The following is a 26338-nucleotide window of genomic DNA, read 5'->3' as shown; positions in this document are numbered from 1 at the left end:
AAACAGAAATCCAGTCCAACCAGGTATGAACCTGACTCAAAAGAAACCACCTAAGCTTACAGAAACTTTCTGAAGAAATAGGTGAGTCCAAACTATCTTGACTGCAGAATGAGCAATTTCCTATCTATCACAAGTGACTTAACTGCCTAATAACTTTGTGCCTCTCCTACCCAGAGACCTTTCCCTATAAGTACAGTCTTGCAGCATATTACAAATGACATTTTTCTGGTTCTTTGAGACATTCAGTGACTACCAGGCACTAAACAACTTAGTACATCATATTACTACTCTTCACAGGAATTAACAGCATTAGTCTATAAGCCTTGAATATGGAAATCTCACACTTGCTTAGAGAATTTTTCCCATAATTAACAGTTTACCCAGGGAACTCACTCCCTAAATATGACACATACACTACACATAAGTGTTATGTAAAACAACATTCAGCAAGATTTGCAAAATAGCAACAAAAATAAAGGCTGTACTTATGAATGGTGTAAGTTAGATGCAAACTCCAGATGGAATGGGATCTCCAGAGTTTAAAAATATCAGTCCAGGAAGGAAGTTTAGTTCCAGTGGATATATCATCAGTGTAAACTCTGCTCACGTCAAACTTTCTCAACCAAAAGCCATAGTAACTTCATCCTCAAGAATTTACTGCTAGAAGAAAAGCTAGAGTGTTATTAAATGGTTCCTCACTTTACCATGCATTAGAGTACATTAATAAGTACTCAACACTTATACCACTCAATACCATTAAATGTTCATTCTTCTGAGTATGTTCTTGTGACAGAACTTAAAATCATTATGGCCTTGTTTTTAGTCTTTTTAAATCACAGCAGCCATCTTTTTCTGCCATCTGTTTAAAACTGATTTAATGAGATAGGAAAAGGCATATTTTGTTGCTTTATCCCATATGAGATACTGAAACCAACCAGGACTGTGCTCATTTAGTCCATTATTCCCAATGTAAGTTGCAAACTCTCTGTATTCTATTGCATAAGAGCATGATGACCTTGTGGACTTGGGAGATATTTTTAAATGTTCCACCAAAGAACATAATACATACATAATTATTTTAAAACATTTATGATTTTAGTGTTATATTTCTTTAGGCAAAGATGTAAGTTTAAATTATCTGCCAAACTACTGCACTTCAACTATAAGTGAACTTTTCATTTCTTTATATGCTCAGTTTCATTACAGAATGAACAAACAAGCAGAAGGTGTTTGCTTATAACCAAAGAACACCTTAAGATTTAGAAGTAATGGATTTGGATTTTTTTCATTGCAACTCTCATTCTTAAATTATTTAAGGTAACATTTAAGGTAACAAGCACACCTTGCTTTAAATCTCAAGTGTGAAGCTGTGTTGAGCTGAACACCAGTCATTCTACAGCCACCAGCAAATACTCATTCTTGAATTTTTTCCCCTTAATGAACATTTTGAAACAGTGACTTATTTTCTCTTCTCCAGCCTCTTCACCTACCTATGGTTTCTGGCAGGTCCAGGAGCTCATTGTGCTGCAAGTCAAGGTTGGTGATCTGCGTGCAGCTTCCAATCTCCTCTGGAAGATGTTCAAGCTGATTGTGCGCTACATCCAGCGTTATGAGGTTACACAACTCACCTAAAAGCACACAGGAAAACCAAAACATAGAGGACTTTAATGTACAGCTCTCAACAATGACCTCCACACAGAGATTAATAGAATCAGACAGATTTTGGGATAAGCTGAAAAAAAGCTACTGCTGCCATAAAGTTATACATATAAAATAAGGTATTACAGGATCATCATTTCATCAGTCAGATCTAAAACCTGATCAACAATTTTGAAAAGCTCAGATAAAGCTTTAATAGATTCTCCAAAGAAATGTTATTTATTGGTTGATTTTATTCTGACAGCTCAAGCTGTGGAATACAAGTACAAAACTTGCATCTTACACTTGTTTCAGGCTGACCAGAATTTTAAAACATTACTAAGTAAATGAATTGTACTAAATTTCGAGAAATTAAGGTCTGTTTTTATATAATGAATTACTTTCAGCCATAAAATCAACAATTAAGATACAGAAAAATTATTTGGCTGACAACCTAGATAATCCAACGTCCTGAACACTATTTCTAAACATTTTAAACATTGGTGACAGTCATCACAAAAAAGACAACTTACAATAAATAAAGTGTATGCAAGCAGACCTACAGCAAATAAAAGTTTGAAATAAAAGGCTTATCTGTTAAGCATTTAAAAAGCATGAATTTGCTTGGAGTTTAGAGCCACTTCACACAGAACTGCTTCAATTCTGACATTTATAAATTAATTTAAAAGCACAGCTAGGCACAACTCTCTGAACAGTAGTTTCACCTATTTTTATGTCAAACACACTGTTTGACATTAAAATAGGTGTTCTGAGCAAAAGATTGTTGGGTTTGAAAAAAAGAAAATACTAACTCTGTGCATGAATACAGGTGTATGTATTCACGTTTTTTGCATCTGATGGAGGTTAAATGAATGCATATTATTTGAACAGCTTCTACTCTCTCCAATAAAGATGAGGTCACTGCATTTGTATATTAGAGCATGACTCAGTGAGTAACAAATTTGGAAGAGCAGCAAATTCCTTTTGAGGAGCAAATGTCTATTTTTAAGCTTCAGCATTGTATCTTTGACACAAGGATTTTCTCACAGGCCTGCAGGATTATCCTGGGCAAGTTCTGACGTGTAGAGTGTCTACTCATTAGGTCAGCAGATAATCACAACTGGTGATTTAATAAATCATAAAATAATATGAATCCTCAGACTCTGTCTAGAGTTCAGGCGTCATGTAGCCACAATACTCACTATGTATCACAGAACAATTGTGAAAGGCCAGGAAAAAAGTCAACCTCAAAGCTTCATTATTCTGTTTTTCTTAGATTGTTAACATATAACTGATATGTTAACATATCTTATTTCCTGCACTAATTAACCCAAACCAGCATGTTTTTCTAGAAACCAAGATGGAAATGTAAAGCTGGTGCTCAAGCAGCTACTCCAGCACTGTGTGTGTCCCCTCTCTTACATCAGCAATCAAGTGCAGTCCAGGCAACCAGAGGCAAGAGCTAAATGAGCTGTATCCAGCACCGCCTAACCCACACGTGTCAATGCCATTACCAGGCAGAAGAAAGCAAATGTAAGAAATAATTAAGCAAGAGTTAATGGTCTGTGGCAATGATATCCTTATTATTCATGGAAAAAGGGGGCAAAGTGTAGAATGCAATAGGAGGAAGAAAAGTTTGAGGAAGACTTAAATCATCCCTCCCTTTAAACAAACAAAAAAAAGAGCCCCACAAAACTTTACTGAGATAACTCCAGAACCTTCACACACTTCGGGGCAGTACTCTTCCCTTCATGATTGCTGTTTTCATTTGTTTTCACTTCAGGTCTTAACCAATAATGTCAAATTTGAAATATGGCATAAATTCCATTTCATCATGCCGAGTTCTCATTTACTTGACTCTTCCCACTCTACATCTGCTGAAGTCGAAAAAATACTTGGGGGTTTTGCAGCAACATGTGCTGCACTTCATTTTTGCACCTGCTGATATCTTTGACAACAGCAAGCTAAATGTTTGAAACAAACATCTTACTACCTAATCCTGAGGAGGAAAAATAATGAAAGGAGACATAATGCCTATGTCTCTCTAGAAAATTAAGGGCAACCAAACACTTTAGTTTAATCTGGATAGCCATACTTAATATTGTCACATTAAAGATGCAGGCATTATTTTAAAAAGCAACAGTAGTAGCATTTAATACAAATACTGAATGTTAAAACACATTGAGGACTGCCCAACAAATTTTAAGCTTTAGAGCAGAAATCAAAAGTTAGAGCCCTATAATGAAGCATAGTGACTTAAGGAAAGGAATTAAAGAGATACAGAAATATTCAGCTTTTAATTCTCATTGCTCAGTAAGGAATCTTGTTCTTGGACATTTATTGTGTACTTATAGTTTGACAGCATTTCATCAAAATGGGTTTATTGCCCACTCTAAGGGTAAGGGGAGAAGAGGGGAGATGAAATGCTGTTGGCACTGCAATTTTTTCAAAACTTTAAGTTGAATTACTGAGACACAACAGAGAGCATGCAAGTCAACAAAAATCACTGGAGGTACATTTCTCCTGTTGCTCTCCATGACATACGGCAAAAAAATCTTACATCCAATATGCTTAACAAGGTGAAAAACATTTGGGTGATGTGATAGAGACTCAGATCACAGAAGTGAAGAGCATGGACCCAGCCTATCAACTTAAACACTCCATTTGAGATAAAAATGAAAGGAAGTCTAAGAATCACTTCATAACCCTAAGAGTACACACATAAAGAGGCTAACTGAGAAACTCAGGATCAAGTCCAGCTCTTTAGCGAATGGCCCACAGGGAGACCAAACCCACATCCTTGGTGTCATGAGCACCATGCTCTAATCAATGGAGCTAAGTGCTTTTTTACATCTTCACATGCAAAGGCACACAGAGTTCTCTCAGCTGCGGCCTGAGAACAAAAATACTAAAATACTGAGTGGCCAAGTGTGTGAGAGCTGGGACAGTGTGTAAATGGAAATGCTCTTCAGAGCACCTCGCAGCCTGGGGCTGTCACTGCATGTGGGGCTTGAAACGCTACTGTGAGGTAAAAGGAAGAGCAACCAGGGATGGTAAGAGTTGCTAGGGAATCTTTAGGGACGGGAAAGTGAGAAATCAATGTAGCTTAGAAGGGTAAGTATAGGAAAACAGAGGAATAAGGAAATAAAAGGGTCCAGTCGCTTACAACCCAATGCTGGCCATGTCCTGTGGCCAACCAGCACCTGTCTTCTCTCTAAGCTCCATGTTCCGGGGAGAGGAGCTCCCAGTTCTGAGCTCTGAGCACAGCAAGAGCACAGCTCATGGGCCCAGCACTGCCGAACTCATCCCAGCACATCCCACCCCACGTCCCCAGTGGGCCGAGGAGGGCTGGGGGCCACCAGAGCAGCAGCCGCGGCCCGGGGGCAGCGCAGGCCCGGCCGGGTGAGCGCACCGTGAATGGCCACGCTGTGGCTGCGGCTCCGGCTGTGCAGGCGCTGCTCACAACAGCAGCGCTGTCAGGAGCTACAGCACACAAACACATGGCAGGAGCACTCCACACAGCACATAATGATCTGCAAATGCACAGAGCCCGAACTGGAGGCCATCTGCATCATGCTCTTCCCAGGAGCTGATGTTTCAGTGAGTCAGTGTCCTTCTTATTGTCTGAACAGCGGCAGCTCTACTGAGGAAATGCTTCTCAAAAAAAAAAAAAAAAGTTAAAATAAGTTTCACCAAGATACAACTGAAATCATTTTTGCTTTGCCAAGATAAGAACCATATGTCAAAATTAAAAAAAAAAAAAAAAGGCAAAAATCTTTTCCTAAAGCAAAGATTTGTTCAGGTACAAAAAGAAAAATGTCTAATGAGTAAGGAGCTCATGATCTTATTCATAGTAAAAGAATCAACATTTGCAATTTTTTGTGTACTACCTAAAATTTGCTGAAACATATTTTTATCTTGATTTTACAGAAATAAGTCAGCTAGAAATGTGCAGCAGATCAAAATCAGCCTTAACCAGAAAGCAGTTTCCTGAAGAAAACCCATTCCTTTTCATCACACGGACAACTCCTGCATCACTTCACTAAAATATTGTTCAAACACCCAAAATCACTACAATAAGACAAGCACTGCTTTAGGGAAATAATAACCACAGGTTAATTTAACTCTTTTTGCCACAAGTAATGTCCAAAACAGACAAGTAGTGAATAAAATATTCTCTATAGACTACTTGCAGCTGCATTGAAGGGGTAAGCACCTTCACAACAATTAAAAAATAATCTAGGAGGGTACTAGAGTTTGGAGTTAGTTTTTTTGGGGAGGAGAATTTTTTTGCCTTTTTTTTACTATATTACATTGTGATTGCAAAGGGAAAAAAAAGCAATTAAAGCTCTAAGTCTGCCAAGAAAGCAGACAGGAATTGCACGTACTAGCTGGCTTGACAATAAAAGATTTTAAAGTAGGAGCAATGCTCATTTGAAAACCATAAAACAGTTTCTCTATAAATAACCTTCACAAAATAGTCAGTTACAGCATAACATGTAGTTTTTAAAAATTTGTATTTTAAAGGCCCTAAAAAAATCACACAATTCAAATGCATTTTTCAGAGAAGACAGTTTGTGAAGACTTCAACCACCTTCCATTTAAAAAAAACTTGTTGAAATACAGCTAAGTATCCCCTCAACAATCATTAAAAAAGGTGGAGCGAGCCATCACCTCACTGTTGTTCTCATACACACAAAGAATAAATGTTGTAGTATGACAATGATACATATACCTGCTTTTAAAAAGCCAGCACAATGAAATGACTAATATTTTCAACATAATGAGGCAGAATTATAGTCCCATTTCATGGCCAGCTTTGAAAGCCTGTTATGACAAGAGGGCCAGGTTACATGCCCTAACTTACAAAACTCTGAAAGTTCTTTTTGGCCATATGAAACACAAAATACTGCTTCACCAAAAAACACTCAAGTACACACAAATTAACAGTTGGAGAGAGTATATAGGTCAATAGCAAAGAGGCTTCAGTGTCTCCAATCACTAATTCAGTCAGTGGGCACCACTCTTGGATGGCAAACACAATTTGTAATGTAGCCTGTTTTCCACTGGATTAATGACATGCCTGCCCATGCTTAAGCAGATTGAATATTATGAAATCCTTCACAACGTGATAAATCCTAGGCCAGATGACACAGCAAGAGGATCAAGACTCTTATGGAAAGTAGAAGGAAGAGGAGAATGCAAATATTAGTGGGACTTCAGGCTGATGTGTCAGAACATTGGTTGTAAGCTAATATGTAAGAATTAATTATCCAAAATCAGCAATGCTGGGAACAAGTTACAAACAGCTCCCATAACTTTCATAGCTACTCATCTTTCACTTGGTTCTCTGCTGGCAAAGGAGAAAATAAAAGGAAAGAGAATTTTCAGTCTACACAAAGTCTGTGGGACAGGTTTCTTGATGTTAGAAAAAAAATTTAAAAACAATTTTAGAATTTTGGAATCTTTTAACTCTCTGTGAGATCAGAGTACATCACTGTGACAGCGAGCCTGAGCTCTTTGTTCTGCATTACCAACTGCAGTCAGAGCCATTCTGAATTATTACTGCACAACTCTAACTTACACAGAAAAGTTACCAAGGAGAAGGAATGCAATTTTAACATGGTCATGAGTGACTTACTGACTACCAAAGTTAAAATACTCATGTAAGTAAGAAATAAGCACAGTAATATTATTCTCAAAATGCAGAATGCACACCAGGATCTAGTTGTGGGAACCACTCAAAACCACAGAACCTCAGCTGAAAAGACTCAAAATCTGCTCTAAAACATGCTTCAACAAGACATAACAGCAAACACTTATTGCTTATAACTGAAAGCAGCAAATACAAATAAAATTAAAAACATGTTCAAACAAAATCCCAAACATGCAAAATGTAGAGAAAAGTCTTAGCAAGGGCTCAAAGCAGGATTTGAGGTGGACAGCAGAAACTCATTTGAGTGCCAAGACAAAGGCAAAGTCTTGCACCTAGCAGGGAATAACCCTGTAAAGAGGTACAACCTTGCACCAGGAGGTGAGAAACAGCTCTGCAGGGAAGGACCAGGGGGTCCTGGTGGTGCTGAACCTGGGATAACATCTGGAGCCTGTCCATTTTCAGTGTGCAGCAAGCTCTCAAATAATAAAGGCTAACCACCTTGCAGGCTACATTAGAAAGGGCAGCCTGAGGAAAGTGATTTTTTCCCCTCTGTTCAGTACTTACTGAAGTATTCAAACAGTTAAAATAATTGCAGCATTGATTTAAAAAAATAAATAAAATAAAACTTAAAAAAATAAAAAATTAAATTAAAAAATTGAAAAAAAAACCCAAAACAACTCTGGACTTCTAACAAGCTGTCAGTTATCTACTGGAATTACACTTGGGGCATCATCCCAGTAAGCTCTGCAAGCAGATCAAAAAGGCAGGACTACTTTATCATTATCCTAAAGCCAGCCTGAAGAAACTGTAATCAGGAGGAATTTGACCAGCTGACAAGAGATTTCACAAGAATCAGAACCCAGTTACTAAAGCTGAAGCTGGTCAAAAGAGTTCTACACTTTTTCTGCAGCTCAAGAAAACCACCAGAACTGGATCACATAAGCAGTCATTATCTCTGACTCCTAGAGACCAACACACATACATCAATGCTTATATTTATTCCACTCCTGTTCACAACTTCATGCTTTTATCACATTAAAATAAAAATATATAAAAGCATTCTCAACTACTGTTTGCAGACATTACCACACCAGTTAAGCCCAGAAACACCATTTTGTTTTTCCTTCAAATTGATGAAAAACAGGAAGGTGTTCTTAGATACAAATAATGTAAACAAATATTTCTCTATATTATCAGCTCTGCTTAAAAAAAAAAAAAAAGAAAAAAAAGAAAAAAAGGGAAATGAAATTCAGAGCATCACTGAAAAGCTTTGCAACTAGCAAGTCATTTAATAAGGAGGCACCACATTCAGCGTGGAGTGAGTAGACTTGAACTAATGTGGCTGCACACATCTGGTCCACTGTCTACACTACTGAAAACAAAACAGGTGCAAGTGTTATGAAAAAGAGTTTCAAAGCAGCGAAGAAACCACAAATTATCTAAATATTGGGTAGATGGGGGAAGAGAAGAAGAGAGTCTCAAAGACATTCCTAGCCTGGTGTAGGCAGATTCCCTGAATTACATTCTAAAAATATTTCCCTTGCAGAACAGGCCTGACCAGATTCTCCCCAGAAAAGGAGAAGCATTCACAGACAGAAAACTCAATATTTGGAGTCTCAAGAAACTTGCAGAAACTATGTACATGTAATTTCAACCACATTGACAATATAATTTCTACTTGAGTTCTGTAGAAATTTTGTTCTGTTGCCAACACAACAAAAATATTCCAAACTGATATAAGATGCAACCTTGTCTTTGCAAAGAAAATGTTATCAACTTGATTGTGCAAAACAATTCCTTCAACACAACATGGAGGAATGCAATAAAACTCCAAATATAAGAAATGCAAAAGGCTCGCTTAAGTAACAGCCTGCAAACTGAAACATTTGCTTGGCCTCATCCCAAGACAATTCCTCTGGTTTTCATCCTTCTCATGCTGACTGCCTGACTCACCAAAGCATTCACATTCTTCCATTCTAATCTTCCACTTTTTGATCTCAGTGCAAATGGACAACTTACCAGATAAGGAGATGAAGCTGGTGTCCACTTTGTGAACTCATCCCCACAATTATCCCTCCAGATCATCTTTTGGCAAAGTTTTCACAGGGAAACCTTTCTGTTAAGGTTTTGCTTCATGAATGCCACCAGAGATTGAACAGCCAGGTGAACAGGTAAATTCTGTCTTGCACTTGATGTGCTTGTGTGTATGTATGTCTGTATGTATATATATATATATAAAACATCTGCATAACATGGGCAGGAACAACATTCAAAGCAAACTTTCAGACCTTACTAAAGATGAAAGGCATTTATAGAAGTTTAAAGAGAAAAAAATGGCCAAGCCTTTGGAAGAAGAGGGTACTGAGAATTACTAAAGAAACAAGCTGCATCAGACTCATGAAATCCCTGATACAAAAACAGTTGGATGTGTTTTTGTCAGGAGTCAGGTTAAGCCTCACATATAAACTTAGTCTGTTTCTATGCACATGTTTGCTTAGGGCTAGAGTAAGAACCAGGATACAGGGCAAGATGCACTCTGAAACAATTTATCACCGCCGTTAGGTAGGATGCAATTTGTAAGAAAGAATAACAGAGTAGCTTTGCCATCAAAAACTCTCATCAATGGATTCTCATCACTGTACATAAAAACATTGTTTCAGTAAGGTGCAGCTGAGCTCATGCTACCAGGATTCCAATAAGCTACACCAGGCTATTTCCATGTCTTGTACCACAAGACATGGAAAGCAGCAAGAAAGGGAGAAAAATGTTCTGAAAATGTAATTTGTTGCATTTTCAACAGCTCTCTGCAGACAGCAATCCACCCTTCCCCAGAGCACCTGCAGTGCTCTTGTCATGCTCATACTGATCCACAACAAGAGCAATCCTACCAGAGAGGCTCACACGAGCTGCAGCCAGCCCAGTGATCCCAGGCTCAGGGCCAAGTGTCCTGCCCTCCCTGCTCCAGCTCATGCTCTCCCACTCCTCCTTCCCCCCACACCAGCTCCAGGCTGATCTAAACCACACCGATTTCAACTACCTAAAGCAACAGACAACAAATGTAGCATCTGGGAAGCTGCCAGGAGGGGAGTAGATCCTGCCACATTCAGTGTCAGAAGCTGTTATACATCAGCACATCTATTTCATGAAAACTCCCACTGATTCACCTGCAGAGCTCTTGGCTAAACATGGAAAAAAAAAAAACAAAAAAACAAAAAAAAAACAAAAAAACAAGAAAACACAACCAAAACAAAGTATTTGAGTATTTTTACATCTTATTCAAACAAATATGTTTACATTTGAAAATACAACAATGCACACCAAGACCTCAGCTTACTACGCAGTCGACTGAAATAATTTCAAATTGCATTAAAAATGCAGAAGCAATATAGATGCTGCTAGAAAAGCATTAAGAGAAGTCTGATAAATACAAGCAGAAATTATTTCGTATGTATCTACCTATAATAAAGCAGCTGGATGCAATGGAATGAGAGGTGCTTAATTCTGGGGAGGGGGAAAGACCAGAAACACACACATCTGTTTAGTAACTATAGACAATAACACTTCCTCTTTCTCACTAAAACGCTGGTTTTAAATGCAAAGCAACTTTTTTCTAGGTGTAGTCACCTAATTAAAGTTTGTGTTGTTTAGCTACTAAAGACAGTTTAAAGTCCAAAATAGAACCAAACTTTAGCTTATTTCCCAGCAGCTCAGGTGGGAGGTTCTCCTCTTCCAGGTTTTCCTCAAAACAACAAACACCTTAAACAGGTCAGTTGTAAAGCAGTTTCCAGGACCACCTGAGAACAAATGTAGGCAACAGAGGGAAAGTGCTGCATCTGAGAACAATGGAACATCACTGGCACAAAAATCAACTACTCAAAGATATGCTGGGTGTTGGAAGAAATGTCTCAATTTTCAGAGCACTTAAAAGTCCAACATTCAATATATTTCAGTAAGAGCAGAAGGAAAAGAAACTTTATTTTATAAGGCTGGAGGAAAAAAGATTCCTAGAAAAGCAATGGGATGATTGCTTACAAATCAGGCGACCCTTGATTTTAAAGTAACAAGGTCCTAAAGTTGGAAAGCCGTTTATTCTTATACAAAACTGAAAATCTTTGTTTAGTAATAGTGAAAGCCATAACAAGTCCGTAGCACCAGGGTAAGACTTAATGCTATCCCTCTTTGAGGGAACAATAGCAACATTTTTCAAACTGAAGTCTGGATCTTTAATTTTCTTTTTGTCCAGACCAACCTTTTTGTAGCACATTTACTTTCAAAAGAAAAAGTAAAGAAAACCCAGGATTCTTTGCACAGTGTGCACCAGATCAACAACATGAGCACATTGTAGTTAACTGCTGCAAGACTCTTCCTCTCTGGACAAGTCAGCAGGTTACATAAGCTTTGAGTTTTTAAAAATATGAACAAGCACACTAGCATGCCATTGTGAGCCTTAGGCCTTAGAACAATGGGGCATTTTTAAAAAGAATTTGAAATGCTCCACATGATATTGCTTTGTAAAAGATAATGGCTTCATTTTACTTTCCATTCTGCAGCAAGAAAAACTTCTGTGTTATTTACAAGCTGATAATATGAGTGCTTGCTAGTTTATAGTATTTAGATACTGTATTATAAAACATACAAGGGATTAAAAGCATTGAGACTTAAAAGGGAAGGGTTTTTTTGAAGTGCATATGTGAAATGTAGAGAAATAGTGAGTGTTCAAAGAAACAAATTCCATTGGAAAGTCAGAAATACACTTCTCACTAGTTTCATTTTTTTGAGCTGTGTTTTCAACTCAAGTATTTCATCAAAAAAAGTAATATGAAAGTAAGTGAGTAGAAATCAATTACAGAATTTAAACTATCCTATCTGCGTTTACTCTGATGAAAAAGATTTTCAAATGCATGTACTATGTATCGGGCAGTTTAAATTATTTGTGTTACTTAAACACCAATTAATTTTATTTTTCATCTGATTCAATTTCAGGCAACCTAGTCTGAGGGATTTACTTTGAATAAAAAAGGATGCTTGAACTTGATGATTTTCCTTTGAAATTCTTCATAAGGGTAACAGTTGTCTTGCATTTGTGCTTCTGAAAAGCCTTCCACAATGAGGTGCTGACCCGTAAAAAGGCACATGAGCATTATCACAATTCAAATAAAGGCAGGACTAACTGCTGGATACAAGGACAGAAGCAAAGCAGTTAATGTTCTCAAGCCAGGGTTTTATAGAGAACTGAGAACACTGCCTGTACACATATCAAGACAATAAAAAAATACAAAACAAAGAAACAAGTCACATGTTCATGACACAAGTACCTACTAATTTTCCCATGAAGCAGTTACACATGATCTCTTTCAAGACAACTGTGAACAAACACATACAGACATTACATACTTCCATGTAAATCATATTCAATAAACAAAAGAAATGAAGAGGTTTCAGCAGCAGCAATGCCTGCAGTATCAAACACACAAGAGAAGTTTCTGAAGCACAACATCAAACACTAGGATCCAACACCTCACAGAAGTTTTTTCTTCACACACTACTAGTATTACTTTGAATTTATGCAGCACTATCCCCAGTTGAACCTCAGAAGATTGATCTATGCTAGATTAACTAATAACTGAGCCACAAACAGAACCAGGTAAAATACTGACAATTGTGTAACAGCTCAACCAGCTAAATTGGCCACAATTCCTTCAATGAATGTACAAACACGCAGTGTGCTGGGTTTTCTGTAAACATCAGCCCCATGGTTTCCAGTATCATTTGTTGATCAGTAAAATATCCAACAAGGCTGTTGAACTTAAACTGAAGTGTCAAAATAGTTGAAAATTGTAATTCCTTCGTTCTCTCAGGGGAAATTCAAAGGATTGCTGAGATGCTCATGACAATTCAAAAATCACATGGATCAGAAAACATACCACATCATCCATTGCATTTCTGCCTAGCAAAAAGTGTTCCTGTGGCTCCAGCAGAATGCATCCCCAGAGCTGCCTCAAGGAGCCAAAGGCTCAGACCAGCAGCTGGCATCACCAGTGCATTTCTCCACTCCTGTTACCACTGACAAAGCTCTCTGCACTGGGCACTGCTGGTAACTGGATTAGCAGTTTTGGGCATGTCCAGGAGTTCCCACCATCAAGAACATGTTATCTTATGTATCTTTCATATCAATGTGCAAGATAAAGAGCAAACACTGTGGGCTTAGAAAGATCTATCAGGGACACAAACAAGGGCATTTCCCAAGCTTTGCAAAATTGGTGACCATAGGGGCCACTTCAGTAGCAACACATTCACACACTGGCTTGGACAATAGGAAAGTACCAGCAGCTTTTGGAAACAGGGCATGGGAGTTATTACTCATAGTGTTACAAGGGCTTTCACAAGGTTGTTTTTTTTTCACACTTGAAGAAAGTCAAAGCAGTTTCTTAATTGTGTGAAGTTTCTATTCCTCCACCCCCTCAAAGGGCTAAACTATACTTGCATTTAAAACTGGTGATATATAGAAAAAAACCTACTGATTAACAGAATCACACTTTTTATAAAACACACACATTGTTCAAACATTGCTTGAGAACAGTGTTATAAAGACATTTTCCATGAAGCAGAACATATTAGGAACAACAAAGAAGTTCTGATATACAGATTATCCAGCACATTTTGTGCAATAAACCATTTAAATTAATAATGCACTTTCACACTAGTTCACCATCATTTGAACCTTTGAAACCATGTTTGGAAAAACAAACTAGTCATTACAAAGTCATAAGAATCATCAGCCATGTGTACAACATTTGGTCACTTCAGAATCCATGTATTCATATATTCATGACTTATAAAAGGCAGACACAAATCATTAACCTAGATTATTAAGTGTTACAGCATCCAATAGCTTGCTCACGGTAATAGTTACCTATTCTACCTTGTATTACTGTGGTCACACCCCTCTGTAACATGCCCATAATGTGTTTATAACTTGGAACAGTTCATAAATGATTTATAAAAAGCCTTAAAATAAAAAATGCCCCTTATCTCTTTTTTTTAAACCATCTGGCCTCTCAAGTCACAATATGTGAAAGTACAAAGCAAAGATGAGAACAGTATACGTCTGATTTTAAGATGACAGATGAAGAAAAAGGGTTTCTGTTGTTTAAAAACAAATATATATACAAGGTATTGACTATTCTCAAGCTAACAGTGGAACAGTATGATCAAGAGCATAATTTTATGTAGTTTTAAATAAAGTGCAGTCAGAAAAGTGACAGTTTATGTATAATTACCTGAACTGCAGTGAACGTAAAAACAGCATCACACTTTCAGTCAGTACAATCACTTACCAATTTCAGCAGGTAGCTGCTTGATTTTGTTCTCTCGTATGCTAAGCATGGTGAGTTTTGACAAGTTTTTGATATCCTTTTCCACAGTAGTTATGCGATTAAAGCGTAGGTACAGCGTGGCCAGGGAGCTGAGCCTGTACACCACCGAGGGGATTTCTCGCAGTTTGTTGTGCCGCAGGTCAAGCATGCGCAGCTTCTTCAAGTTATCCAGAGAGTCAGGCAAACTGGTGAGTGAGTTTTCACTCAGAGCCAGCGTCACCAGGTTCACCAGACAGCCCACCTCTGCTGGCAGGCACTGCAGTTTGTTACTGTATAAATAAAGTTCTGTCAGCTGCGTTAGCTCTTTGACAGCTGATGGAAGCAAGTGTATAGACCTCTTGGACAAGTCCAAGCGCATAGAATTCTCCTCTCGGCATTTATTGAGCTCTTTGATCACTTCAGCATTGCTGGATTTTTTGCGAGTACCTGTGGCAGGATTAGGTCTTTTTATCGTATTGTCCACTGAAAAAGCTACCCCAGGCTGCGTGCTACTGGAGTCCTTCTTTCCATCTTTGGCATCTTTCCCTTTGGTCTTAGGCTCCTTTTCTTTGCTCTCTTTCCCAAATCCTCCGGAGGCCTTTGCCTCCTTCTCCCTTTCTTTTGACGACTGGACTTTTGGATCCTTCTCTTTACAGTCCTTTTCTTTTCCTAGATTACTACTCATGGTGACTCAACGTTCAGCAAGCACCGCATGAAATCTGTTTCTGAAGTCCACAAGAACAATTCAATGCTGAGGCAACAAGGATCCTTAAAACACACAAGTGTTGAAGCCAGGGGGGAGCTTCAGAGGTGTGACACCCATTTGCTACATATTGGTTCTGAAGGCACTCTTTCCTAATCCTGCTATCAGGAGAGCCAGCTGTAGAGATCAGGTCAAATTCTCCGTATTAGTATTTCTGGAACACAGAGAAGAGAAGCCAAAGTTAGTGTAAATATAAAACTTCCAGTTACATACTGAGTGTTTCTACATCAAGCCTGTGCTCACTAACTCAGGTTAATGATTTGTCCTTCTGTTCAAATGTCAGTGAAAAACCCAAGGCTAAATCAGAAATACTACACATATTGCTCACAAAACCCACTGTGGTACATGAACTGTAGTAATTAGTATATGTGAGGGTAGAAAAATCACAATTTTTAAACATAATATTGCCTTCAGTACTACATTTGAGTCACCATCTTATGTCTTACCTAGTTCTTAATATAACCCCCTGGTCATCAACATCAATATTCTCTCTCCCCTCAATGCCCAATCAGCCAATAAATATCTGCTATAATTTCAAGTGCCTGCCTCTTCAAAGAAACCCAAACAGGCTTATTCTTTCAGCACAAGAGGCTCTCAGTTCAATCTACAGTAAAATCTAACATGCTCAGGAACACAAACACTTTGCCTTGAGGTCTCTCTTCTGACCAGCTCTAAACTGCAGATCTCTGCTTTTCATGTGGAGAAGAACGTTCTCACCAGCTTCACATGTTTGGAAGAACCAAGCACAAGGATTTTTAAAATACACCTATCAAAAAGTCAGCCCAAAGCCCAGAAGAAACAATATATTATGCTTCAAGATAAGCAAAATTATGAAGGACTTTCTCTTGGGAGTAGGACACAATATATCTTTACTATATCTTGAATTTTCCCCCATAATGAATACAATGCAGCCTCATAAGTGAACAGATGTCTCAAACCTATAAACACCCATTTACATTTTTACAAAATCATTATGCATCATGAAAAGTATCTTTTCTTCATGTTTCAATTCAAAACACAAGACATGCCCAAGAACTTCATGAGTCCATGTAACGTGGAAAGGTTTTTGAATCTATCTTTGCAGAAGAAAAATAAACAATCAATGGCAACAATAATTTCATGTCTCCACATTAGTCCACCTTTTTGCTTTGATACAAAGTATCCACTGCTGAAGAAAGGTCCCTCATTTCCCAGCCATTTTGTTTAAATACTCTTAAAACCTTCACAGGAACTGTGTCACTGTCCTGGTATTCCAACTTCTGCACAAGTTCATAAAGCTTGTAATCAAAATCAATTAAATAATATTTTGCATACTTAAGCCATCACAAGTACTATAAATACAAACATTTTTTAGCAAAGCTCAAGTAACCATTTTTAACTGTGGTCATGTTGTGTACGATTACCTTCAAATACAAAAATGTACATGGAGAATACAAAGCTGAACACTTTGCTCTATATATAGATTTACATATTCATTCATATTTTTTAAAAAGGTAAAGAAAATCTATTTAAAGATGATCAGAAGGACCAGTCACTTTACCCCCAAGTTCAAATCCAGCTGTTTAGTAAAAATGCTCAAAAGAGAATCTGCCACAGGAGGTGCCTTCCAGTCCTTCACCCTGATTCATTACTGCTGCAGCATCACCAAGTGTGCTACAAACACTGCAATATCAAAAAAAGATGACCCCTCCCCCCAAAAGAAGCCCAGAACTGCCTCCAGTTCCTGTGTTCTGGACAACTCTGTTGTAAAGGACCATGGCTGAATGCTAGCAGCAGCAAGCAAAGACAGTTTTTAACTTGGAAATTTTCTGCACTGTTGAGTTTTCTAAAGCAGCCCAAGGCAGTTCTTTACTAGAAGTTCTTTACTGGTTCTATCCTTAAGACTTCCACATGACTATTACACCATCCATTAATTTAACCTCTCTTCAAGATTACTAACCTCACCAGATTATATTTAAAACTGCTTCTCAGCAATGTATAATCTACACGCTTGTAAAATGCCAGTAATAGGACATGCAATGACTCCCAATGCAAAAACACAGCTGACTAAAGGGTGGGAGCCCCAAAGGCTTGACAAGGTTTTCATTATGAAACAGTAACAAAAAGAGTCTACAACTAACACAGTTTCTGAAGTCTAATAATACACAGAAAAGAGACCTGAGCGCCAGAACAGCTACTGCTCCTCATCCAGTCCCCAAAGTGCGAAATATTCAAAGGGCTGCTGCTCTCTTGAGCTTTCAATTTAATCAAATTTAGGACCCACCAAGAGATTTGTTTCATTTCTTATGTGCACAGCAGCTGTAGGAGGTTTAGAAAGAGCCTCAGAAAGGAAAGACTGCTGGAGATTAGTGCTGCTGAAAGCAGCTCGGCAGTGCAAGTGCTCCAAATAATCTGCACGCATTTCACTGTCTTGGTTAGCAATAACTTTAATTGCACCTAGAAAGAAATTAAATGTTCATCTTCAATGCTCTACATGATCTCTACTGCAGATCATTCCAGCTGATGGGGTTATTCACATACATCAAGTCAAACCTGTATGTAAACTTTTAATGGGCATTAGTATAATAACACATACTACAGAGGAAGTTAAATATGTTTCAAAAGGTTATGCATATTTTTCAAGTCTCTTCAGTTAAAGGACAAGAGTCACCATCAATTCTAAACTACAGTCAAACAAGCATTCATTGTATCCCAAAAGGAGAGCTTCTTTCAGAGATATTTTTAGCAAAAGGAAATTAAGTGAAATTAGCTAGTTCTGCCAACTACTTCCATTTTCCAATGCTGTTCAAACTGACTTCCTGTCAATATTAATTGACATAAAAACATTTAACTATTATGTCCTGGAGAACTTGGAAAATTTAATAAGACTCTTGCTTGGCACAGTATGTGAGGGAAAAAAAAACGTTTAAAGAAGTTAAGGAAAATAATCTCTTCCCTGTCCCGAGTATTACTTTTTTAAAGTAAAATATTTGTAAATAGCTATAAATAACCAACTTCAGAGTTTTGATCCACTCCTCCTGATGTCTGGTGAACATAAACCAGATGCATTTCATTTTTTCTGTCATCTGTAACTGATGAAACTTCAGAAACAGAAGCAACTTAAGCCTAAACTGTATCACCTTCCTTACCGTGTGGAAAAGAGGAACACATTTACCTTGTAAATTTTAATTTTTTTTTTTAATATGTACAAGTAATTGAAAAGAGATTTCAGTTTTTCTGAGCAATACAACCTAAAACATTTATGCAATAAACGCTTTATTAAAAGTGCAGTAATGTAGGAACATTTTGCAGTTCTAGGAATAACACTACACTAATCAGTGCAATTTGGCAATATAAATACCAATGCTTCCTGGTCACTATCTAACACAATATGAGGCTTGAGATAAAGGATTTCAGCCAACTGCTATTCAAGTAAGGCTGTAAAAACCTTAACTGTCTCCTACCCACTACTGCAAATCAGTGGGACCCCCCAGAAAAGGCTGTTCCCTGCATGAAATACTCCCCGCAGTCCCTCACTTCCCAGAGGACACCTCCAAGTGTCCTGTGACTTGTAATTATGTGAAAGTTTCCTGTCAGTTCACAGAGATGGCTTGAAGAAGAAATTGTTAACTGAAATAAAGTCTCCCACAGCTGAAACATTTCCCTCTCAAGTGAGGAGGCTAACCAACAGCAGGATTCTCTGCCAAAGGAAAGTCATTGTGGCACGTCTTCTTACAAAATGGTCACTTTACAGCTCCACCTAAACCCTTACTGTGTTTCAGTGGCCAAACCAGGCACTTCAAACCATAAACATTTCTGATATTCTAAGCATGTAATATCTAAGGCATCATTTTCACTGAAATGTAACACATTACACTCAACTGTAAGAGAATTTTACTTCTGTAATGTAGCAAGAGACATACAGGTCTGCATTTTAAAAGAACTTTTTTACTACATACAGAACTTTTCATCACAGTGGGAATGATTTTTCTCCTCATTCTGTGTTTGAACTAAACTTAACCCACACCATGGCTAGGGCTTTTCAACCTAAATAACTGCAGAGGATAAAAAACAAGTTGAAGAAATAAGGAATCAGCTCCTACTTGACACTCTGGAGTAAGCAAAAAATTATTCTACTACATAATAATAAATAAAATGTTCTGAGATTGCAATTCTGATCTAGGTATTTCTGATTAGTCAGCCCTAAGTGATTCTTAACAACAAGGCAGAGTTCAAATGCTATCTGGTAATTGCAGCAACACCTCCTCACAAACAAATGCACTAAAAAAAAATCTACCTTGTTAAAAATATTTGCCTTTTAATTAGAGCAGCATGGGATACATGAAAAACATTTCATATTCCAGCACACCACAAAGATGAACACATCAATAAGCAATGGATGAAATTTAAAGCTTAGCCCAAGTGGCTACAATGAATTTCCATTTCATTTCATACCACATATGCAAAAAAAAAAAAAAAAAAAAAAAAAGCCAACCCCAAAAAACCTCAACCACCATAGTCACTACTTTCATTTGGAAACCCAAATAGCTTAAGCCAATGAGTCACTTGCACACAAAGCACATTCTCTCCTACAATTTGCTAGCTTCAAACATCTGACCTACAGAGTTTTCATCTGTGTAAGTGCATTTCAGCTTCTGCCACTGCAGCCACCACAGACCAGCTGGGAGCAAACTGCTGAATCAGTCACCAGCGGTTGCATAGCTCCTCTAAACACAAAACCTCACTCAGAGGTATGGAGACAGCAAGGGAACAACCAGCCATCACTCCACCAGAGATCAAAAACAGCATCATCTATCTCAACAAAAGCAGCGTTCCTGAAATATGCCAGCTAGACAGCTTCTCCTCTTTGGGAAGAAACCTGTTATTCCAGAGTACAGGGTGCTCAATGGCAGCAGGGCAATACTGTCATGGTGCCAGCTACCCTGGTTGGCTTGTTCAATAGAAAAGGCTGGCCATTAAATTCATCTCAGTTCTCTAAGTGGATGGCCAGCAGATGGTAGTTCACAGGCTACCAATTCAGCCTGACTTCAACACCCCAGGATGTGACACAGCTTTCACCCTAATCCCCTCTCACGCTGAGGGAGCGGCTTGTTCACTGCAGGCACAGCCTGAGCCTGTGGAGCTGGGCAAGGAGGAGGCCTGGGCCCTGACAGCCCTCCAAGCCCTCCAGAACATCTTCATCTGCCACAGGACTGCAGCCAAGAGCATCCCGACTGTTTGCTGCCTCCACGGCTGCCAAAACGCCGAGCGTAACCCAGCCCTGCACTCCAGCAAAACCTGGGGTCGAGGGAATGACTGAGCAAACCTCAGCCCAAGGGGGCAACAACTGCTTTCAGACCACCTCTAAGGACTTCCTTATGCTTCACTGTGGTGCCTTAAACCTGCAAGCATGTCTGTAACTACAGGCACCTAATTATAAACCTATGTGCAGTTACACCTGGAGTAACTATAAATAAGCAAGTGAGTTTCTAAAGATTTTGAAGGTTGATCATTGTGTGTTTGCAGAACCAGGACACCCCATCCCAGCTTCTGACAGAACTGTGCCCTTCCAGGGCAAATGGGCAGGCATATGGACATCACTGCTGGGTTTCAAGCTTTGGAATCCATCTTTTCACTCACTGGTCACCAGCTTTGCTGCTCTCTGGAAGCATTTCCCTGCACTAAGTGCCAGGTCACATACCAAAGTCCAGAGCAGTCGGGACAAAAAGGCTCCACACTTGCAGACAGAAAGTCACCTACGCCTTAAGTTCCTAGGAGGTAGAAATAATCTTTTGTGCCCTGCCTTTGAACTCACCTAGCAAGCACAAAAATATACATACTGTGATTCATTCTGTGTGCTCCAACATTATTTTTATGAAGCACTCTCTCTTCTTCGCCTTTGCAGGAACAAAAACCCACTAGTTTTTTGGCCAAGTTATAAAATACCATTCCATGTTTTTGCAGAAACAGACTCCAAGAGCAAAGAATTCTGCTAACTCCATGAAGCAGCTTATTTTAATATGTAAAAAGGTACTTTCTACATGTGTGGCCCCCCCAGCATGTACCTTTTGAGCTGCATGTTTCTATTCCCATGGCAACTCACTTTATCAGCAGGCTGTGTAATCCTGCATAACATAAGAAATGTGAAAATCTTAACTTTCTAGATGAAACAAATTTCCAGGATTTAGTGCAGGTTCTAATATCTCTTAAAAGGGTCATTCTAAATGGATTTGTCAGTCTAGGCAAACCCAGTTCTTGTTTTTGTGACCATACAACTTCTCTATCTATAGTGGCATACAACCTTCTGCAAAAGCAAGCGCTCCCAATCCACCCAACACACTCCTTTGAATAAAGATCACCCATTTGTACCAAAAACCTAATTTCCAATGTAAAATAACCTTTCACTATTACCACTACACAGCACCCAGACACAACTATTCAGACCCCTCAACAACTCCTATAAACAAAGGAAGCAACCTGCCAATTTGACAGAAAATGGCACTGGTCCCACCAAAGGTGATGATACAAACTATAAACCAGCATCAAATATTTTTCATTCATTCATCATTTCCTCTGAGCAATAAAAACAACTTATCAAAACAAAACCTACTCAAAAGGAGACTAAACATGAATTACAAGCACGAGAGAAAGTAAACACACAAAGCAACAACAGAGTAACATATTATCTACTAATTACCCACATTACCAACAAATTAAGTTGTGTTGATCTTACAGAGATTGGGACAAAGCACGCACAAAACCCCATCACAGCTAAACAAAATCCACCCAGGGTAGCATCCCACCCTGGCCCCTAACAGCAACACAGGATTATCTACCAAAAATCTTGTTTATTGTAGCAGTTCTCTGCTTATTTATCTCTGAATTTGATGCAGTAAGTTTGCTCACCTTCTTCAACACGCTTTTCTGTAATAATCATGACAATTTCACAAAGTTCAGTGCTGGATGATTATCAGTCCCTCAAATTTTCTGACCATAATTAGTGACTGTTATGTCACTGGATCCTTTTGCAGAGGAACACTATGCTAAAAAAAAAAAAACCAAAACCTATCTAAAAACAACATAAGATGTGGTTTTAACACAATTTTGTACACGAAAAGGAGCAACAACTCTATATCTTCTATGTTCTAGCAGACAAAGCCACAATAACTACATTATTGCAGCTCAGCACTGAACAATATCTGGCCTCTCTTCAATTTTTTTATTGTTTTTAGCTAAAAGTATTTGCAGTTCTTGATCTTCAGTTAAGATGACAAAAGCCTGGACATATTTGTTTTATTGAACACCTAGTTTAAATATAACTAAAGCATTGAAAAGGAAACCTGCAGTAACCTTTACTTTTCAACTAACATTGTGAGTTTGGAAGATATAGAAGTGTCTGTCAAAGTCCAAAAAAATACTTTACCCACAAGTTTCCAATTACACATGCCCTTACCTTTAAAATCATTAACATATTTTGGATCTGATCAGTTCTTAGAAAACATCTAGCTCCTTGAACAGATCAGCATTCTTTCCAGAGAAAAGATAACAACCACAATCAGCATCAAATTTGCTCTAAGTGTACTGCTTCAATACAACTAAATTAAATAAAATTTCTTTGAAAACTGCACAATGATCAGCTAGAGTTGTTTCTTTATGACATTATATTTTCCCAAAATTTTACATTATATATTTAAATATTACAGGAAACCAAAACAAATGTAGACTGAATGAAAAGTCAAAAAAATCTACACATCTTCCCCCATTACTGCTCAAGCAGTGCTCTTTCCAGTGAGGTTTTTTTGTTTGGTTTTGTAATCTGACTCTTTTAGATAAATGCATCTTACCTGCTGAAAGCAACTGATTCAGACCAGGTTTTACATATATATATATATATATATGTATATATGTATATATATGTATATATGTATGTATATATATATAACATGAGGACAAAGAAATTGCTGTGTTTCAGCTAACTAGATATAAATTAAAATACTCTCATCTCTTTTCTCCAGCAATCTAAACATGATGTGACTGACCACTTCTGCCATCCAAATACTCAGATGCAAGAACTAGAAACTGCCAAAGAGAAATGCTATTTTCCCTGTATTATGTGTGCCCACTCCAGCTGGAGTCTCATTTTTAACTGCTACATTTCTGAGCTTAATTGCATTCTGCCCACTCAGTTTCAACTGGCTTTTGCATTATTCCCTCCCTGTCCTCACCCTCTCATGCTGCATTACTGCACATGGTTAAGCAGATTACCACGTTCCAATGGATTCCATGTTCCTGCACCACTGCTTGAAACGATGCTCAGCCACAGCTGGAGAAGCCAAAGCAACTCAGAAATACCTTGGGGAGCTTCACCAATTAATGGCACCATGGAAATGTAGGCTCATTATACACCCTGAGGATGAAGACCAAAATTACTCCCAAGCCTCTTTCAAAGCTTTCAACTGCTTTCCCCCATTGAGCATAACAGAATTAAACACAATGACAGAAAGCAGTGAAGTGTTATTGAAACAAACAGATGCATTCCAGAGGTGACTCAGGTGGCCCTGCACCTTTGCCACTACAGCCAGGGCTCTTTGGCAAAGGCTTCTTCAAACACATTGATCTGTACAAAACTTCACTCCTTCAAGCTGACATTTGGCAGCATCTGCCTGCCAGCCCTCAGGACTTTTTTGGATTGTTTTGGGGTTGGAGAGAGGGGTCTTGAGGGAGCATAAGAATAGAGGGAAAAGGTAAGGTAGTTTACTTGGTTCAGTTGTTTGCAAGACAAACAGCTGGTAAAAGCACATGGCTTTGTTCAACTTGAAGGTAATCTTAACACTAATTTCATAACTATGGCAGTTTTAGTTTAGACTAGGGACTTCAAATCTATTATAATGTTTGGTGCCACAGTGAATTTCACCACATATTCACTCCTGAGCCTGCTTCACCTCCTCAACACCAACAGCTTCTGACACAAGGTACTCCCACAGAGCAAGTCAAAGCCAGAGGGCCCAACAGGCCTTTGCTTTCAGCTGAGACACCCTGCTACTGTCCTCCCCACCTCCCTCTGGGTCACAGCAGCCCCACAGAGGAAAAGCTCCTGCCAGGAGCACAGGCAAGCTGACAAAGAGGCAGGAGCTGGAGGAAGAACAAGGACTGGATGCTGGCAGGCACAAGTGATGGGCAAGAAGCAGCTGATAAGAAATTCTACATAAGAGAGTGTCACAGACATGAAAATACTGAGAAAATAATCAGTCAACAGGCACCACTCCTGTTCCTACACACTGCCTGGAGAAGGGGTCTTGGAGACTATGCAGTGATTGGAGGGGTACTGAACACATTCTGACAAGTATGGTCACCTGCAGCACTGGAAGCCATCTCATTCACACCTACCTAATTCTGATTGCTTTATAATGAAAATTTAATTTTCATAACTTCTTAGGAGTATTTTTATTTAGCTTTTTACATCTTTTCTTCCCCACTCAACATTGAATGCATTCGCATTACAAAAAATCCAAAAATGACAGCATTTGAATTTATTGCAAGTTCATCCACATTCTTACAGATTCCCAAGATGATCCCAGAGATTTCTTTCCCAGGACAGCAGATGAAAGTGAAACAAACAAGGACGAGAAAGAAAGCTCTGTTCACCTTCCTGTTAAGAACCATGAAATGTCCAGACCTACCAAGAATTCTCCTCATCCCCACTGTCACACTAAACACCCTCAGCCTGATGCACAAAACACCCTCAGCCCCAGCACTGAACACTATTCTGCTCATAACTTTGAGACCAATTAAAAGATTATTTCACATATACTAACAATTCTGGAAAACACATGATAATTTGGGTCCTTTCACAGGAACAAGATGTTTTCCTTCAAAAGAAAAAAAAAGTAAAAAGATCTATGATCCCTTCCAAGCAGATTCTTCAAAATCTGTTCAGATGAGGCATTCTTTTCTTTTCTTCCAAAAAAAAAAAACCACCAAAATGTCTTCAATTACAATTTTCCTAGAAACAGTGAAAAAATGGATTTCTGCTTGTCAAAAATCAGCTCAGTGATAGACTCCTAGCACACTTGAAAGGGTTGTGTATTGCAGAAGTAGAAAGCAGCAGCAGTGCTAACCTGAAAAACCTCATGGAAAAAAAATTAGATGCAATCTGAATAAAACAACATTGTATAAATATTGCAACAACACCTTTTACCTCACCACTTTCCAAAAAATTAAAAAGGTAATGGAAATCTGAAAAAATGGATGAATAAGCAGGCTAGCTTAGAGCTACACTAAAGTTCACATCACTATCCTAACAAAATTTTAAAAAAATGTACTATATGCCTATTTATACTGAGTGACACTTTTGCACCTTACTGGCCTTTGTTTCAGAAAGAAAACAGATGTCATAAATGTCTAGATAATTCAGCAGGAAATTGTCTGTTTGTGAACATTTAAAATGTAACCTTTACAGCAGCTCAGGTACAACAGTGTCTCACCAGGCCTGCAGATATTTGTGCCTTGCAGAATGTGTTCCCTTTGAACAGATGGACCAGAGGACTGCACTGAACTTTACAAGCTGAGAACAGGTGATTCCCTGCACTGGGATTGCCCACATCTGCTCCTCTCTGACCTGCACAGAGGTGAGGATGCTCTCAGCTCCTTGCAGAGTGACCCTGACCCAACCCCCAACTAACAGGTTAACAAAAGTGATGGTGCCTTAATTTTGTACTAATGCACAGGGCAGGAGAGGAGTATTTCAACCACTTAAGTGACATTCACGAGTTGCAGGGGTTGAACCAACTCAGATTAAAAGACAGTGAGTCCTTTTCAAACCAAGTGTAACCCAAAAAGTATTAGACATATGCTCAAAGCACTCAGAAAAAATATACAGCCTCACAAACTGACTTGAAGGACTGAACAAATTTTAGTATGACAATATGCTCCAGAACAATATGTTCA

General features: G+C 38.5%; 1 protein-coding gene across 3 annotated transcripts in view; it reads right to left on the bottom strand.

The window, feature by feature from the left end:
- SHOC2 (SHOC2 leucine rich repeat scaffold protein) overlaps positions 1-26338 on the bottom strand; it is a 63009-nt gene that overhangs the window by 23442 nt on the left and 13229 nt on the right. For all 3 annotated transcript variants that reach the window (XM_071446343.1, XM_071446342.1, XM_071446344.1), the window contains 2 exons: positions 14632-15566; positions 1491-1628 (listed from right to left, as the gene is read on the bottom strand). In XM_071446343.1, the coding sequence (XP_071302444.1) occupies positions 1491-1628; positions 14632-15334 (841 nt within the window). In that variant the 5' untranslated portion in view covers positions 15335-15566. The remainder of the gene's footprint in view (positions 1-1490; positions 1629-14631; positions 15567-26338) is intronic.

This window comes from Agelaius tricolor, unplaced genomic scaffold, assembly GCF_023055355.1.
Source record: "Agelaius tricolor isolate 1412-34295 unplaced genomic scaffold, bAgeTri1.0.p SCAF_22, whole genome shotgun sequence".
Taxonomy (NCBI): Eukaryota; Metazoa; Chordata; class Aves; order Passeriformes; family Icteridae; genus Agelaius; species Agelaius tricolor.
Note: the sequence above shows the minus strand (reverse complement) of the source record. Positions and strands in the feature narration are given on the sequence as shown.